Source organism: Hyla sarda, chromosome 7 (assembly GCF_029499605.1).
Source record: "Hyla sarda isolate aHylSar1 chromosome 7, aHylSar1.hap1, whole genome shotgun sequence".
Classification (NCBI taxonomy): Eukaryota; Metazoa; Chordata; class Amphibia; order Anura; family Hylidae; genus Hyla; species Hyla sarda.
Window position 1 is genome coordinate 99,890,911 of NC_079195.1, and position 15,551 is coordinate 99,906,461.

Genomic DNA, 15,551 nt, shown 5'->3' on the forward strand with positions numbered 1-15,551 from the left:
TGCAGGGATCAGCATAGGAGATCAGTGTGTGCAGTGTTATAGGTCCCTATGGGAGCTATAGCACTGCAAAAAAAAAGTGGGAAAAAAAAGTTAACAAAGGTCATTTAACCCCTTCCCTAATAAAAGTTATAATCACCCCCCCTTTTCCCATAAAAAAAAAAAAAAAAAAACGGTGTAAATAAAAATAAACATGTGGTATCGCCGCGAGCGAAAATGTCCGAACTATAAAAATATATCATTAATTAAACCGCACGGTCAATGGCGTGCGCGCAAAAAAATTCCAAAGTCCAAAATAGCGTATTTTTGGTCACTTTTTATATCATGAAAAAATTAATAAAAAGCGATCAAAAAGTCCGATCAATACAAAAGTGGTACCGATAAAAACTTCAGAACACGGCGCAAAAAATGAGCCCTCATACTGCCCCATATGCAGTAAAATAAAAAGTTATAGGGGTCAGAAGATGAGAATTTTTAACATATAAATTTTCCTGCATGTAGTTATGATTTTTTTCCGAAGTACGACAAAATCCAACCTAAGTTGGGTATCATTTTAACCGTATGGACATACAGAATAAAGAGAAGGTGTTATTTGTACCGAAATATGCACTGCGTAGAAACAGAAGCCCCCAAAAGTTACAAAATGAAATTTTTTCTTCAATTTTGTCGCACAATGAATTTTTTTTTCGTTTTGCTGTGGATTTTTGGGTAAAATGACTAATGTCACTGCAAAGTAGAATTGGTGTCGCAAAAAATAAGCCATAATATGGAATTTTATGTGCAAAATTGAAAGCGTTATGATTTAGTAGGTGATGAGGAAAAAATGAAAATGCAAAAAAAGAAAAACCCTTTTATTTTAACGTTTAAATTTTTTCCTCCTTGCCTTCAAAAAATCATAACTCTTTTATATTTTCATCCACAGACTAGTATGAGGGCTTGTTTTTTGCGCGACCAGTTGTACGTTGTAATGGCATCACTCACTTTACCATAAAATGTATGGCGCAACCAAAAAAACACTATTTGTGTGGGAAAATTAAAAAGAAAACCGCAATTTTGCTAATTTTGGAAGGTTTCGTTTTCACGCCGTACAATGTACAGTAAAAATGACATGTGTTCTTTATTCTTTGGCTCAATACGATTAAAATGATACCTGTGATAACATACTTTTCTATTACTGTTGCGCTTAAAAAAAATCATAAACTTTTTAAACAAATTAGTACGTTTAAGATCCCCCTATTTTGAAGACCTATAACTTTTTTTCATTTTTCCGTATAAGCGGCGGTATGAGGGCTCATTTTTTGCTTTATTTTTTTACTTCTATTTTTACACTTTAATAGTCCCCATAGGGGACTATTTATAGCAATCATTCGATTTCTAATCCTGTTCAGTGCTATGTATAGGACATCAGGGTTATCGGTGATCTTCTGCTCTGGTCAGGGGGAAGGCAGATCAGAGCAGAAGACGCCAGGAAGGCAGCGGAGGCAGGTGAGGGGACCTCCGGCTGCCGTGCTGGATGATCGGATCGCTGCGGCAGCGCTGCGGACGATCCGATCATCCAATTAAGTGACCGCGATGCTGCAGATGCCGTGATCGGTATTGATCACGGCATCTGAGGGGTAAATGGCGGACATTCGCGGGATCGCGGGTGTCCGCCATTACCGGCGGGTCCCTGGCTGTGATCAACAGCCGGGACCTGCCGCGCATGATCCGGGCATCGCTCCGATGCCCGCGGTTATGCTTAGGACGTAAATGTACGTCCTGGTGCTTTAAGTACCGCATCACCAGGACGTACATTTACGTCCTTCGTTGTTAAGGGGTTAATGGAGTTGTCCAGTGAAAAACAACTTATCACAGCGTTTCCCAACAAGGGTGCCTCCAGCTGTTGCAAAACTACAACTCCCATCATGCCCGACAGCCTTCGGCTGTCCGGGCATGCTGGGAATTGTAGTTTTGCAACAGCTGGAGGCGCTCTGGTTGGGAAACACTGACTTATGTCCTATCTACAAAATAAACGACACATGCTCTATTAATTTTATGGCAGCACCAAAGATACACAGCACTCCGGAGCTCCCATAGAAATGAATGGAGCAGCTGCTGTCTATAGCACGCTCTCTCTCTGTGACGTCTCGCTCTCTGTGATCTGTCTCTGTGATCTCTCTCTCAGCAGTTAGACCTCTGTGATCAGACACTTACAGGAAGTGGATCCTCTATCCATAATTTTTTTTTTTACTGTGCAACCCCTTTAGCGCCATATGTATGTATACACATTGCTGTAATAGAACTGAGTTTATTAAAGAGGTACGCCACTGGAAAACATTTTTTTTTTTAATCAACTGGTGGCAGAAAGTTAAACAGATTTGTAAATTACAGGAAGTTCTCTTCTGTCTGTCCACAGTGCTCTCTGCAGACACCTCTGTCCATGTCAGGAACTGTCCTGAACATGATAGGTTTGTTATGGGGACTTGCTCCTACTCTGCGCAGTTCCTAAAATGGACAGAGGTGTCAGCAGAGAGCATTGTGGATAGACAGAAAAGCAATTCAAAAAGAAAAGAACTTCCTGTGGAGCATATGGCAGCTGATAAGTTCAGGAAGGATTAAGATTTTTAAATAGAAGTCATTTACAAATCCGTTTAACTTTCTGGCACCAGTTGATTTAAAAAAAATATATATATGTTTTACAGCAGAGTACCCCTTTAATGCAGCAGGGAACAATTTGACATTTGACTTACTGCAGTATGTATTAAAATTTATAATGGTTCATTTCTGTTTATCTGGCAATCCGGCATTGAAGCCATTTAGCGCCTCAGTTAAAAGAAAAATGCTGCATTCAATATTTGGATTTGCCGAATCGACACTGGAGAGCAACTATGCCACATGGTCCATAGATCTGGCACCACACACTATTTTAGCCTATGGGCCAATAGATGGGATGAAAAAGTTTCAGCTTGTTGCAGCGAACATTTTCATACTAAATGGCTCCAGATTTCTAGAGATATGTGAACCCTGCCTGGTTTGCCACTGGGCATCAGCCAAATCTACTTCGTAGCCTATAAAGATAGCTCCTGGCTCCTTTGGCCTTTTTGGGCCCCCCGGAGCTGGTGGGGAAGCCAAAAAAAAACTCTGTAAGAAGGGTAAGTTGGGCATTTTGCCTAATTCCTGTTGACATTAACATGAATTGTGAAACAGTGTAGTCCCGCAAACAGTTTACATAACTCTCTGGTCCAGGAAGCTCTTGATCTTGCAATAGGTAGGGGGTCCCATAGCGGGGGCCTGAATATAGCTTGGGAATACCCCTTTAAAATGTCCCTAGCTACAGTATTAAACAAACTTTTGACAAGTCATAAAGAAATATAAGTGATCTAATGAAATCACCTTTATTGCTCTTGACTTTGCCTGTTGGTATGCAGGGGCAGAAGAGAATTCATGAAGAGTACCAAACAGGCTCACAGGCCGCCATTTTCTCACCACCACAACAAAAGAAGCAAATGTTCTGAGTGACTTGCATAGTAACCCATATTATTGTCTGAGTTTACCATCACTGTCAGGCCGGGTTCACACCACTGAACTTCCGCTCAGAAATTTCAGTGCAGCAGTCTGCGCCAGAATTAAAAAAATCCCCACTAACGCTCCATTTTGCTAAGAGAACCCGAAAAAGGGGCGTGCCCGTTGGCAAAAGGGGGTGTGGTCACCTAAAGTACCTCCGGCGTCGGCCGCCAGGCGGAATCTCAAATTGGCGGAATTCAGCGAGCGGGGATTCTGCAGTGTGAACGCACCCGTACATACACTCACTCTGCCCTCCTACACCTATTTGCATAGCTTTGCCATACGCAGTTTACCTCTTGATTTCCTAAATTATTTTAACATTTAATAACCACATAATCCGATACACTTCTAATATAACAAAACAGTCCACATCCATGACAGTACCCTATACAGTAAAGGATGCAATAATTACAACCAGCATCAAGCCTGTGTAACACTACAACCCCCAGCATGCTCTTGATAATCAATCACTATGTGGAAATGATGCCTTGGTCTTTCAGATGTTGTAAAACTACAACTCTCAGCCTGGCATTGCTTAGGCCACTGGTTCTTAACCTGGGTTCGATCGAACCCCAGGGGTCAGTCTCGGGGGTTTGGCGGGGGGGGGGGGGGGGGGGGCGTGTGTTTTTGCCCCAGCACATCCCTGTGTTCCGAAAGATGCTTTCGGAACACAGGGACGCCTCTGTTAAGAACCCTGCGGCCCCGCGCTTACTTTAATCCCTTAACGACGAAGGACTCTATGTACGTCCTCCGCCGGCTCCCGCGATATGCCACGGGGTCACGCGGTGTCCCCGCTGCATATCGGGTCAGTCCCAGCAGCTATCAACGGCCGGGACCTGCGGCTAATACAGGACATCACCGATCGCGGTGATGCCCTGTATTAACCCTTCAGACGCGGCGATCAAAGCTGACCACCGCTTCTGAAGTGAAAGTAAAAGTAACCCGGCTGCTCAGTCGGGCTGTTCGGGACCGCCGCGGTGAAATCGCGGCGTCCCGAACAACTTACAGGACACTGGGAGGGCCCTTACCTGCCTCCTCGGTGTCCGATCGACGAATGGCTGCTCCGTGCCTGAGATCCAGGCAGGAACAGTCAAGCGCCGATAACACTGATGACAGGCGTGTTAATACACGCCAGTGATCAGCATGAGAGATCAGTGTGTGCAGTGTTATAGGTCCCTATGGGACCTATAACACTGCAAAAAAAAAGTGTTAATAAATGTCATTTAACCCCTTCCTTAATAAAAGTTTGAATCACCCCCCTTTTCCCATAAAAAAAAATAAAACAGTGTAAATAAAAATAAACATATGTGGTATCGCCGCGTGCGTAAATGTCCGAACTATAAAAATATATCATTAATTAAACCGTACGGTCAATGGCGTACGCGCAAAAAAATTCCAAAGTCCAAAAAAGCGTATTTTTGGTCACTTTTTATACCATTAAAAAATGAATAAAAAGTGATCAAAAAGTCCGATCAAAACAAAAATGGTACCGATAAAAACTTCAGATCATGGCGCAAAAAAATGAGCCCTCATACCGACCTGTACGTGGAAAAATAAAAAAGTTATAGGGGTCAGAAGATGACATTTTTAAACGTATACATTTTCCTGCATGTAGTTATGATTTTTCCCAGAAGTACGACAAAATCAAACCTATATAAGTAGGGTATCATTTTATCCGTATGGACCTACAGAATAATGATAAGGTGTAATTTTTACCGAAATATGCACTGCGTAGAAACGGAAGCCCCCAAAAGTTACAAAATGGCGTTTTTTCTTTGATTTTGTCGCACAATGATTTTTTTTTCCCGTTTTGCCGTGAATGTTTAGGTAAAATGACTGATGTCCCTGCAAAGTAGAATTGGTGACGCAAAAAATAAGCCATAATATGTATTTTTAGGTGGAAAATTGAAAGGGTTATGATTTTTAAAAGGTAAGGAGGAAAAAAACGAAAATGCAAAAACTGAAAAACCCTGCGTCCTTAAGGGGTTAAACATGTGGGGACCGCCGGGAACTAGCGCACACAGGGACGTCACTCACTTCCCATGCGTGCGTCCATGGCAACGGAGCGCGGAGGAGCGAGAAGAAGCAAGAAGGACGCGCGCTGGTAGTAGGTAAGTGTTTACCAGCGGTGAGTCAGCTTCGGTGTTCCGACCAGTGATCCTCCGGTCCTGCTATGGCCGAGGAGTGGTGGTCAGAGCACTGAAGTGGGGCAGTACACAGGCATGGAAGAAGAAAGCACACGTGCAGGGGGGGGCCTCCAGCTGCTCCAGAAAGTCCAATTAGAAAGTTAAAACTTCACCTTTAATATAGCATGTTAAAAACAAAGGATATCCATGGTGGAAATAAAAAGAAGGAAGGGAAACCGACGCGTTTCGAGCCTGTACTGGCTCTTAGTCGTGGCACATAATATAACGGGCAAGTGCCCCCTTATATAGTGTAACTCCAAATGACCCCGAACGGAAACCCGGAGGCCCGGATTCCGGAAGGGTGATGACGTTGGTCAATGGTAAGAACATCTATAAGACCTGGACTGAATGGGTGGTCATGTGCTAGGTGAGTGCATGATATTTAACACTATGTGTGTGGAGGCCATATCTAATTCATAAGTACTGACACCGGCAGCATAACATGGCCCATATATAGGCATAATTATTCAAACCTGTTTAGGTTGCCAACCGGTTGTACATATGTAGAGAGGTCTTATATGGAACATCAATTAAAACAAAAACCGCATCCATAAAGCGCATGGTGTGAATACTCTGTTAGGTGTGTACACAACATTTGGTCCAAAATTAAACCATATGTGGAACCATACTCTGTCCTCATAAATCTATAAGGATAATAATAATTATCGCATATTCATACACACGTGGACTATGTGCACCAAGGGCATATGCCACAAGTATCCAATATAATAATATATGTGGCAATGTGCACACATAGGTATCTTCATGCCACAGTGTGCCTTTGAGTCTTGATAAATAAACCACAGTGTAACACAATAACATGGGGGAACTCTGCCTGCCTAATGTGGGGGAACTCTGCCTGCCTAATGTGGGGGAACTCTGCCTGCCTAATGTGGGGGAACTCTGCCTGCCTAATGTGGGGGAACTCTGCCTGCCTAATGTGGGGGAACACTGCCATTGCTGTGAAAATGACATGAGTGTGACACTTGCCAAGGTAAAGCCGCGCATTTCTGAACTGGTCTCTGAAAGACAACAGCAGAAGTCACACTGATTTGCTGTAAATATTCATTATGTTTTTGTGTGAAAATCATGTTTTATGGTTTTGTTCTTTGTTCTTAATGGTTTTGTTCATTTTGTGCACCGATGTAGAAATATATACTTAAAGGGGTATTCCAGGAAAAAACTTTTTTTATATATATCATATCACTGGCTCCAGAAAGTTAAACAGATTTGTAAATTACTTCTATTAAAAAATCTTAATCCTTTCAGTACTTATGAGCTTCTGAAGTTAAGGTTGTTCTTTTCTGACTAAGTGCTCTCTGATGACACGTGTCTCAGGAACCGCCCAGTTTAGAAGCAAATCCCCATAGCAAACCTCTTCTAAACTGGGCGTTTCCTGAGACAGGTGTCATCAGAGAGAACTTAGACAGAAAAGAACAACCTTAACTTCAGAAGCTCATAAGTACTGAAAGGATTAAGATTTTTTAATAGAAGTAATTTACAAATCTGTTCAACTTTCTGAAGCCAGTTGATATGTATAAAAAAGTTTTTTCCTGGAATACCCCTTTAACCCCTTGGGGACGGAGCCCATTATGACCCTAAGGACGGGAGCATTTTTTGCAAATCTGACCACTGTCACTTTAAGCATTAATAACTCTGGAATGCTTTTACTTATAAATTTGATTCCGAGATTGTTTTTTCATGACATATTCTACTTTATGTTAGTGGTAAATTTTCGGCGATACTTGTATCCTTTCTAGGTGAAAAATGCTAAAATTTCATGAAAAATTTGAAAATTTTGCATTTTTCTAACTTTGAAGCTCTCTACTTATAAGGAATATGGATATTCCAAATAAATTATGTATTGATTCACATATACAATTTGTCTACTTTATGTTTGCATCATAAAATTGACGAGTTTTTACTTTTGGAAGACATCAGGGGGCTTCAAAGTTCAGCAGCAATTTTCCAATTTTTCGCAAAATTTTCAAAATTGGAATTTTTCAGGGACCAGTTCAGGTTTGAAGTGGATTTGAAGGGTCTTCTGGTTAGAAATACCCGATAAATGACCCCATTATAAAAACTGCACCCCTCAAAGTATTCAAAATGACAATCAGTAAGTGTGTTAACCCTTTAGGTGTTTCACAGGAATAGCAGCAAAGTGAAGGAGAAAATTCAAAATCTTTATTTTTTACACTGGCATGTTCTTGTAGACCCAGTTTTTGAATTTTTACAAAGGGTAAAAGGAAAATAATCCTCTCAAAATTTGTAACCCAATTTCTCTCGAGTAAGGAAATACCTCATATGTGTATGTCAAGTGTTCGGCGGGTGCACTAGAGGGCTCAGAAGCGAAGGAGCAACAATGGGATTTAGGAGAGTGAGTTTTTCTGAAATGGTTTTTGGGGGGCATGTCCCATTTAGGAAGCCCCTATGGTGCCAGGACAGCAAAAAAAAAACACATCGCACACTATTATGGAAACAACACCCCTCAAGGAACGTAACAAGGGGTACGGTGAGCCTTAACACCCCACAGGTGTTTGACAACTTTTTGTTAAAGTAGGATGTGTAAATGAAAAAAAAATATTTTTCCACTAAAATGCTGGCTTTTCCCCAAATGTTACTTTTTTACAAAGGGTAATAGGAGAAAATGCCCCCCAAAATTTGTAACCCCATTTCTTCTGAGTATGGAAATACCCCATATGTGGACGTCAAGTGCACTGCGAGCGAACTACAATGCTCAGAAGAGAAGGAGCGCCATTGAGCTTTTAGAGAGAATTTGTTTGGAATGGAAGTCGGGGGCCATGTGCATTTACAAAGCCCCCCGTGGTGCCAGAACAGTGGACCCCCCCACATGTGACCCCATTTTGGAAACTACACCCCTCACGGAATGTAATAAGGGGTGCAGTGAGCATTTACACCCCACTGGCGTTTGACAGATCTTTGGAACAGTGGGCTGTGCAAACAAAAAAATTAAATTTTTCATTTTCACAGACCACTGTTTCAAAAATCTGTCAGACACCAGTGGGGTGTAAATGCTCACTGCACCCCTTATTACATTCCGTGAGGGGTGTAGTTTCCAAAATGGGGTCACATGTGGGTATTTATTATTTTGCATTTATGTCAGAACCGCTGTAAAATCAGCCACCCCTGTGCAAATCACCAATTTCGGCCTCAAATGTACATAGTGCACTCTCACTCCTGAGCCTTGTTATGCGCCCGCAGAGCATTTTACGCCCACATATGGGGTATCTCCGTACTCAGGAGAAATTGCGTTACAAATTTATTTTTATTTTTTTCCTTTTACCTCTTGTGAAAATAAAAAGTAAAGGGCAACATCAGCATGTTAGTGTAAACATTATTTTTTTTTTACACTAACAGGCTGGTGTAGACCCCAACTTTTCCTTTTCATAAGGGGTAAAAGGAGAAAAAGCCCCCCAAAATTTGTAGTGCAATTTCTCCCGAGTACGGAAATTCCCCATATGTGACCCTAAACTGTTTCCTTGAAATACGACAGGGCTCCAAAGTGAGAGCGCCATGCGCATTTGAGGACTAAATTAGGGATTGCACAGGGGTGTACATAGGGGTATTTTACGCCAGTGATTCCCAAACAGGGTGCCTCCAGCTGTTGCTAAACTCCCAGCATGCCTGGACAATCAGTGGCTGTCCGGAAATGCTGGGAGTTGTTGTTTTGCAACAGCTGGAGGCTCCGTTTTGGAAACACTGCTGTACAATACGTTTTTTATTTTTATTGGGGGGGACAGTGTAAGGGGGTGTATATATTGTGTTTTACTCTTTATTAGGTGGTAGTGTAGTGTTTTTAGGGTACATTCACACTGGCGGGTTACGGTAAGTTTCCCGCTAGGAATTTGCGCTGCGGCAAATAATTTGCCGCAGCTCATACTTGAAGCAGGAAACTTGCTGTAAACCCGCCCGTGTGAATGTACCCTGTACGTTCACATGGGGGGGGGGGGGAACCTCCAGCTGTTTCAAAACTACAACTCCCAGCATGCACGGTCTGTCAGTACATGCTGGGAGTTGTAGTTTTGCAACAGCTGGAGGCACACTGGTTGGAAAACCTTCAGTTAGTTTCAGTTACCTAACTCAGTATTTTCCAACCAGTGAGCCTCCAGCTGTTGCAAAACTACAACTCCCAGCATGTACTGACAGACCATGCATGCTGGGAGTTGTAGTTTTGCAACAGCTGGAGGCACACTGGTTGGAAAACCTTCAGTTAGGTTCTGTTACCTAACTCAGTATTTTCCAACCAGTGAGCCTCCAGCTGTTGCAAAACTACAACTCCCAGCATGCACGGTCTGTCAGTACATGCTGGGAGTTGTAGTTTTGAAACAGCTGGAGGCACACTGGTTGGAAAATACTGAGTTGGGTTCTGTTACCTAACTCAGTATTTTCCAACCAGTGTGCCTCCAGCTGTTGCAAAACTACAATTCCCAGCATGTCTGATCACAGAAGGGCATGCTGGGAGATGTAGTTATGCAACAGCTGGAGGTACGCAACTACAACTCCCAGCATGCCAAGACAGCTGTTTGCTGTGTGGGCATGCTGGAATTTGTAGTTTTGCAACATCTGGAGTGCTACAATTTAGAGACCACTGAACAGTGATCTCCAAACTGTGGACCTCCAGATGTTGCAAAACTACAACTCCCAGCATGCCCAGACAGCAAACAGCTGTGTGGGCATGCTGGGAGTTGTAGTTTTGCAAGATCTAGAGGGCAGTATAGAGATCACTGTGCAGTGATCTCTAAACTGCAGACCTCCAGCTGTTGCAAAACTACAAATTCCAGCATGCCCACACAGCAAACAGCTGTCTGGGCATGCTGGGAGTTGTAGTTTTGCAACATCTGGAGGGCTACAGTCTAGAGACCACTATAGTGGTCTCAGACTGTAGCCCTCTAGATGTTGCTATGCAACTACTCACCGGCTTCCGTCGCATCCGGGAGCCATCCTCTTCTGCCGCACGCCGCCGCAGATCTCCGTCGCCGATCCCCGACGCTCCGCTGCCTCCGGAGGGGTAAGTGGACGTCGGCGCCCGCTCCTCTTCGTTTTCCCCGTTCTGACCCGCCTATTGTGGGAGGGCAGGACGGGGAAAACGAAAGTAAACCCCTCCGCCCCAGATCTGCTATTGGTGGTCGCATCTAGACCACCAATAGCAGAGATAGGAGGGGTGGCAACTCTGCCACCTCACTCCTATCGCTACAGGGGGATCGTGGGTGTCTAGGACACCCGCGATCCCCCTTCTATTCCGGGTCACCGGGTCACCATAGACCCGTAATGACCCGGAATCGGCGCAAATCGCAAGTGTGAATTCACTTGCGATTTGCGCCGATCGCCGACATGGGGGGGTCTAATGACCCCCCTGGGCATTTGCACGGGGTGCCTGCTGATAGATATCAGCAGTCACCCCGGCCCGGTCCCCGCCCGGCGCGCGGCGGGGGCCGAAATTCCCACGGGCGTATGGATACGCCCTTCGTCCTTAAGTACCAGGACGCAAGGGCGTATGCATACGCCCTTCGTCCCCAACAGGTTAAATATATACCTCCTATGTTTTAAATTTGAAAAAATCATATTTTATTTTTCCAATTAAGAGGGGTTCGGTGAATGTGCATATGAGACTGGTGGGGTTCAGTATCTCCAACAAGGTTAAGAACCACTGGCTTAGGCTGCTTTCACACTATAACATTTTTAAATTTTAAAGATCCGTTCAATGTTCCGTTATAAAAACCCTGAAAATCGTCCGTTACAAAATCCCATTATAGTATATGGGATTTTTACATTATCCATTTTAACCCGTTGTTAATAACGGATGTTATTTTGTGACGGAAGATAGTAACGGGAGAGATAGTGCATGCATTATTTCTTCCGTTCATTCTCCCGTCACAAAATAACGGGTTAAAACGGATAATGTAAAAACCCCATAGACTATAATAGGATTTTGTAACGGACGATTTTCATTTTTTTTTTTTTTTTTTACTGAACATTGAACGGATCTTTATAACGGATACATTTTATAGTGTGAAAGTACCTTAGCTCAATAATCTCTGTGGTTCACCCAGCTGTTACAGAACTACAACTCCCAGCATGTTGGGAGTTGTAGTTTTACAACAACTAGGGAGTAGTGTTGGGCACAAATATTCGCATTTCAAATTTTATTGTGAATATCGCAAATTTGCGAATATTGCAAATTTATTCCCTATATATTCGGAATTGCGAATATTCCCTTTTTTCCCCGCATATGCACATATGTGAATATTTGCATATTCCTTCTTTTCACTTGTGGGCCAATTAAAATGATACAAATTAAAGGGGTATTCCAGGCAAAAACTTTTTTTTTATATATCAACTGGCTCCGGAAAGTTAAACAGATTTGTAAATTACTTCTATTAAAAAATCTTAATCCTTCCAATAGTTATTAGCTTCTGAAGTTGAGTTGCTATTTTCTGTCTAACTACTTTCTGATGACTCACATCCCGGGAGCTGTCCAGCTCCTATGGGGATATTTTCCCATCATGCACAGCTCCCGGGACGTGACATCATCATTGAGCAGTTAGACAGAAAACTTCAGAAGCTAATAACTATTGGGAGGATTAAGATTTTTTAATAGAAGTAATTTACAAATCTGTTTAACTTTCCGGCACCAGTTGATATATAAAAAATTGTTTTTGCCTGGAATACCCCTTTAAAATGATACAAATACACTTGTCAGAGGTTATCAACAACATCCCTAGCAACCAATAGTAAAGTTGCCCACCCCCTCACTGTTTTCTTCCTCGAATACGCGACTATTCACATATGCGAATATAACGAATACACAAAATTTGCGAATGTAGGACGAATATTCGTCTATATATTCGCGAAATATCGTGAATTCGAATATGGGCAATGCCGCTCATCACTACTAGGGAGTCACAGGTTGACAAACAATGAACAATTGTGAGAAACCTAAAGCTCAGCGTTCAATTCAAAACCACAAGTGATAATGCTATAATACAGTGTTCCCAACCAGTGTGCCTCCAGCTGTTGCAAAACTAACAACTCCTGCTGGGAGTTGTAGTTTTGCAACAGCTGGAGGCAGTTTGGAAAACACTGCTATAACATCTAGACTACAACTCCTAGCATGCTTGGACAGTCGAAGGTATGCTAGGAGTTGTAGTCTAGATGTTATAGCAGTGTTTTTTAAACGGTGTGCCTCCAGCTGTTGCAAAACTACAACTCCTAGCATACCTTCAGCTGTCCAGGCATGCTAGGAGTTGTAGTCTGGAGGCACACCGTTTGGAAAACACTGCTATAACATCTAGACTACAACTCCTAGCATGTCTGGACAGCTGAAGGTATGCTAAGAGTTGTAGTTTGGCAACAGCTGGAGGCACTGATCTATCCTGCCCTCCAGGCTTTGTTATACTACTACTTCCAGCCTCACAATGAGCATAGGCAGCGGTCCAGACGTTGTGTGACTATAACTCCCAGCATGCTCGGCAGCCTTAGTAATCCGCATTCATATCCTCTCCAGCTGTTGCGAAACTACAAGTCCCAGCATGTCCTGAGAGCTGCACAGATAAGAAGACAAGTTGGTTGCCGCGGTCTCTCACGCTATGGGAGATTATATACATTAGACGCCAGCGCAGCCAAGCTTTACTCCGCCCAGACGGTCATGTGACTGATCAAGTGACCATGACGTCACGGCGGGGCGGGGCGCTCCGTTAGCTGGCTGGGATGTAGCATCTGTAGTGGGAGCATAGTTCCTTTCATGGGCAACTCAGAGCAAGAGGGTGAGAGTGCTGGATGTGCCCCATGGGGGAGCTGGCGGTCCCCGGCTGCTGGTGACATGTCTGCTGGAGGACTGGACACTACTCGGGGGTCTCCTCTGCTGTGATGAGGATGTCTCTGCAGAGCGCACTGTCTGCTGGATCTGCGGAAGAGGAGCAGCTGGAGGAGAAGCAAAGGGACAAGCTGCCCCCCATCCTGTGTGCTGCCAGTGCTGCCCCTACTGGGGTAAGTACTACCCTACTGCATGGCATAGGGGTCCCCCTTAAATCTGTGACAACTCATAGGTGAAGCATCCTGGAACAAGTTCAAGGGCTTTGATTTATCAGTGTTTCCAAACCAGCGGTTGCAAAACTACAACTCCCAGCATGCCCGGACAGCCTTCGGCTGTCCGGGCATGCTGGGAGTTGTAGTTTTGCACTATGGTTGGAAAACACTGACCTAAGAAGTTTTATCTTTTTTTTTTTGTTTAGATACTTTGTACAAATTGTACTATTTTGCTTAGTTCTTTTGTTTACTGTAATATCACTTTCTCATTGATACAACAATATAAAGAGTCTATTTATGCCAGTATGTACTTCTATATGAGGACCTGAGGAAGGGACAAATGTATCCCCCGAAACATGTTGTCTTCTAATAAAGTTAAAGGGATACTCTGGTGGAAACCAATTTTTTTTTCCATATCAACTGTCTCCCGAAAGTTAAACAGATTTGTAAATGACTTCTATAAAAAAAAAAAAATAATAATCTTAATCCTTCCAGTACTTATCAGCTGCTGTTTTCTTTTTTGATTTCATTTCTGTCTGACTACAGTTCTCTCTGATGACACCTCAGTCTGTCAGGAACTGTCCAGAGCAGCAGCAAATCCCCATAGCAAACCTATCTTGCTCTGGACAGTTCCTGAGACAGACAGAGGTGTCAGCAGTCAAGTTCCTTTGTAGTATACAGCAGCTAATAAGTACTGAAAGGATTAAGATTTTTTTTTTAATTGAAGTAATTTACAAATCTGTTTAACTGGCACCAGTTGATTTATCCTTTTAAAGGGGTACTCCGGTGAAAACCTTTTTTCTTTTAAATCAACCGGTGGCAGAAAGTTAAACATATTTGTATATTACTTCTATTAAACAATCTTAATCCTTCCTGTACTTATTAGCTGCTGAATACTACAGAGGAAATTCTTTTCTTTTTTTGAATGATCTCTGATGACATCACGAGCACAGTTCTCTCTGCTGACGTTATTATAATAACACTTTATTTATTGTTGTCCTTAGTGGGATTTGAACCCAAGTCTTAGCATGCATCTGCTATGCATGGTTGCTAAAATGGACAGAGATGTCAGCAGAGAGCACTGTGCTCGTGATGTCATCAGTGTTCCAAAAAGAAAGGAATTTCCTCTGTAGCATTCAGCAGCTAATAAGTACTGGAAGGATTAAGATTTTTAATAGAAGTAATTTACAAATATGTTTAACTTTGTGCCACCAGTTGATTTAAAAGAAAAAAAGGTTTTCACCGGAGTACCCCTTTAAGGCAGGTTTCAGGCTCCGTTCGCTGATTCTGTTATGACGTGACTTTAGCGGAGAAAGAAACCCTGCCTTTTTCCCCCTGCTTAAGTCATGGTAAATAACGGGCATCTAACGAACCCCCCCCCCCCCCCCCAACAGACTCCATTCAAAGTAATTAGGACCTGTCTGGTTTCGTTGATGCCCGCTGTCACGACCTCGGTTGTAACGCAACGCTGATGTGAACATTGCCTTAGCCTCCAAACAGATTTATAGGCTCCTATCGACAGGACCAGATTCCCATAGGGGTTGCTACCCAGCTTTCCACCCAGCTTTCCTAGACTCCAGCATGGCAGATAGTTATACTGACATAGGATGAGGGATTGGGGGGGTTAATTATAATTTTTACCTGTTGTCAGTTTCTTTTTATCACCTTTTTTTTTTTTTTTACTTTGGTTTTTACGGACCTGCGCCAAATTTATCATGTCCTTTAGTAACTTTGGCGCATACCATATTCTTCCTTTGGTGTGTGTGTTTTCCATGTCAG

At 43.0% G+C, this 15,551-nt stretch overlaps 1 protein-coding gene across 1 annotated transcript in view; it reads left to right on the plus strand.

The window, feature by feature from the left end:
* Nucleotides 1-13,423: 13,423 nt before the first annotated feature.
* Nucleotides 13,424-15,551, plus strand: part of HECTD2 (HECT domain E3 ubiquitin protein ligase 2) — a 132,432-nt gene continuing 130,304 nt past the window's right edge. The window contains exon 1 of the mRNA XM_056530213.1: nucleotides 13,424-13,733. Within this exon, the coding sequence (XP_056386188.1) occupies nucleotides 13,614-13,733 (120 nt within the window). The 5' untranslated portion in view covers nucleotides 13,424-13,613. The remainder of the gene's footprint in view (nucleotides 13,734-15,551) is intronic.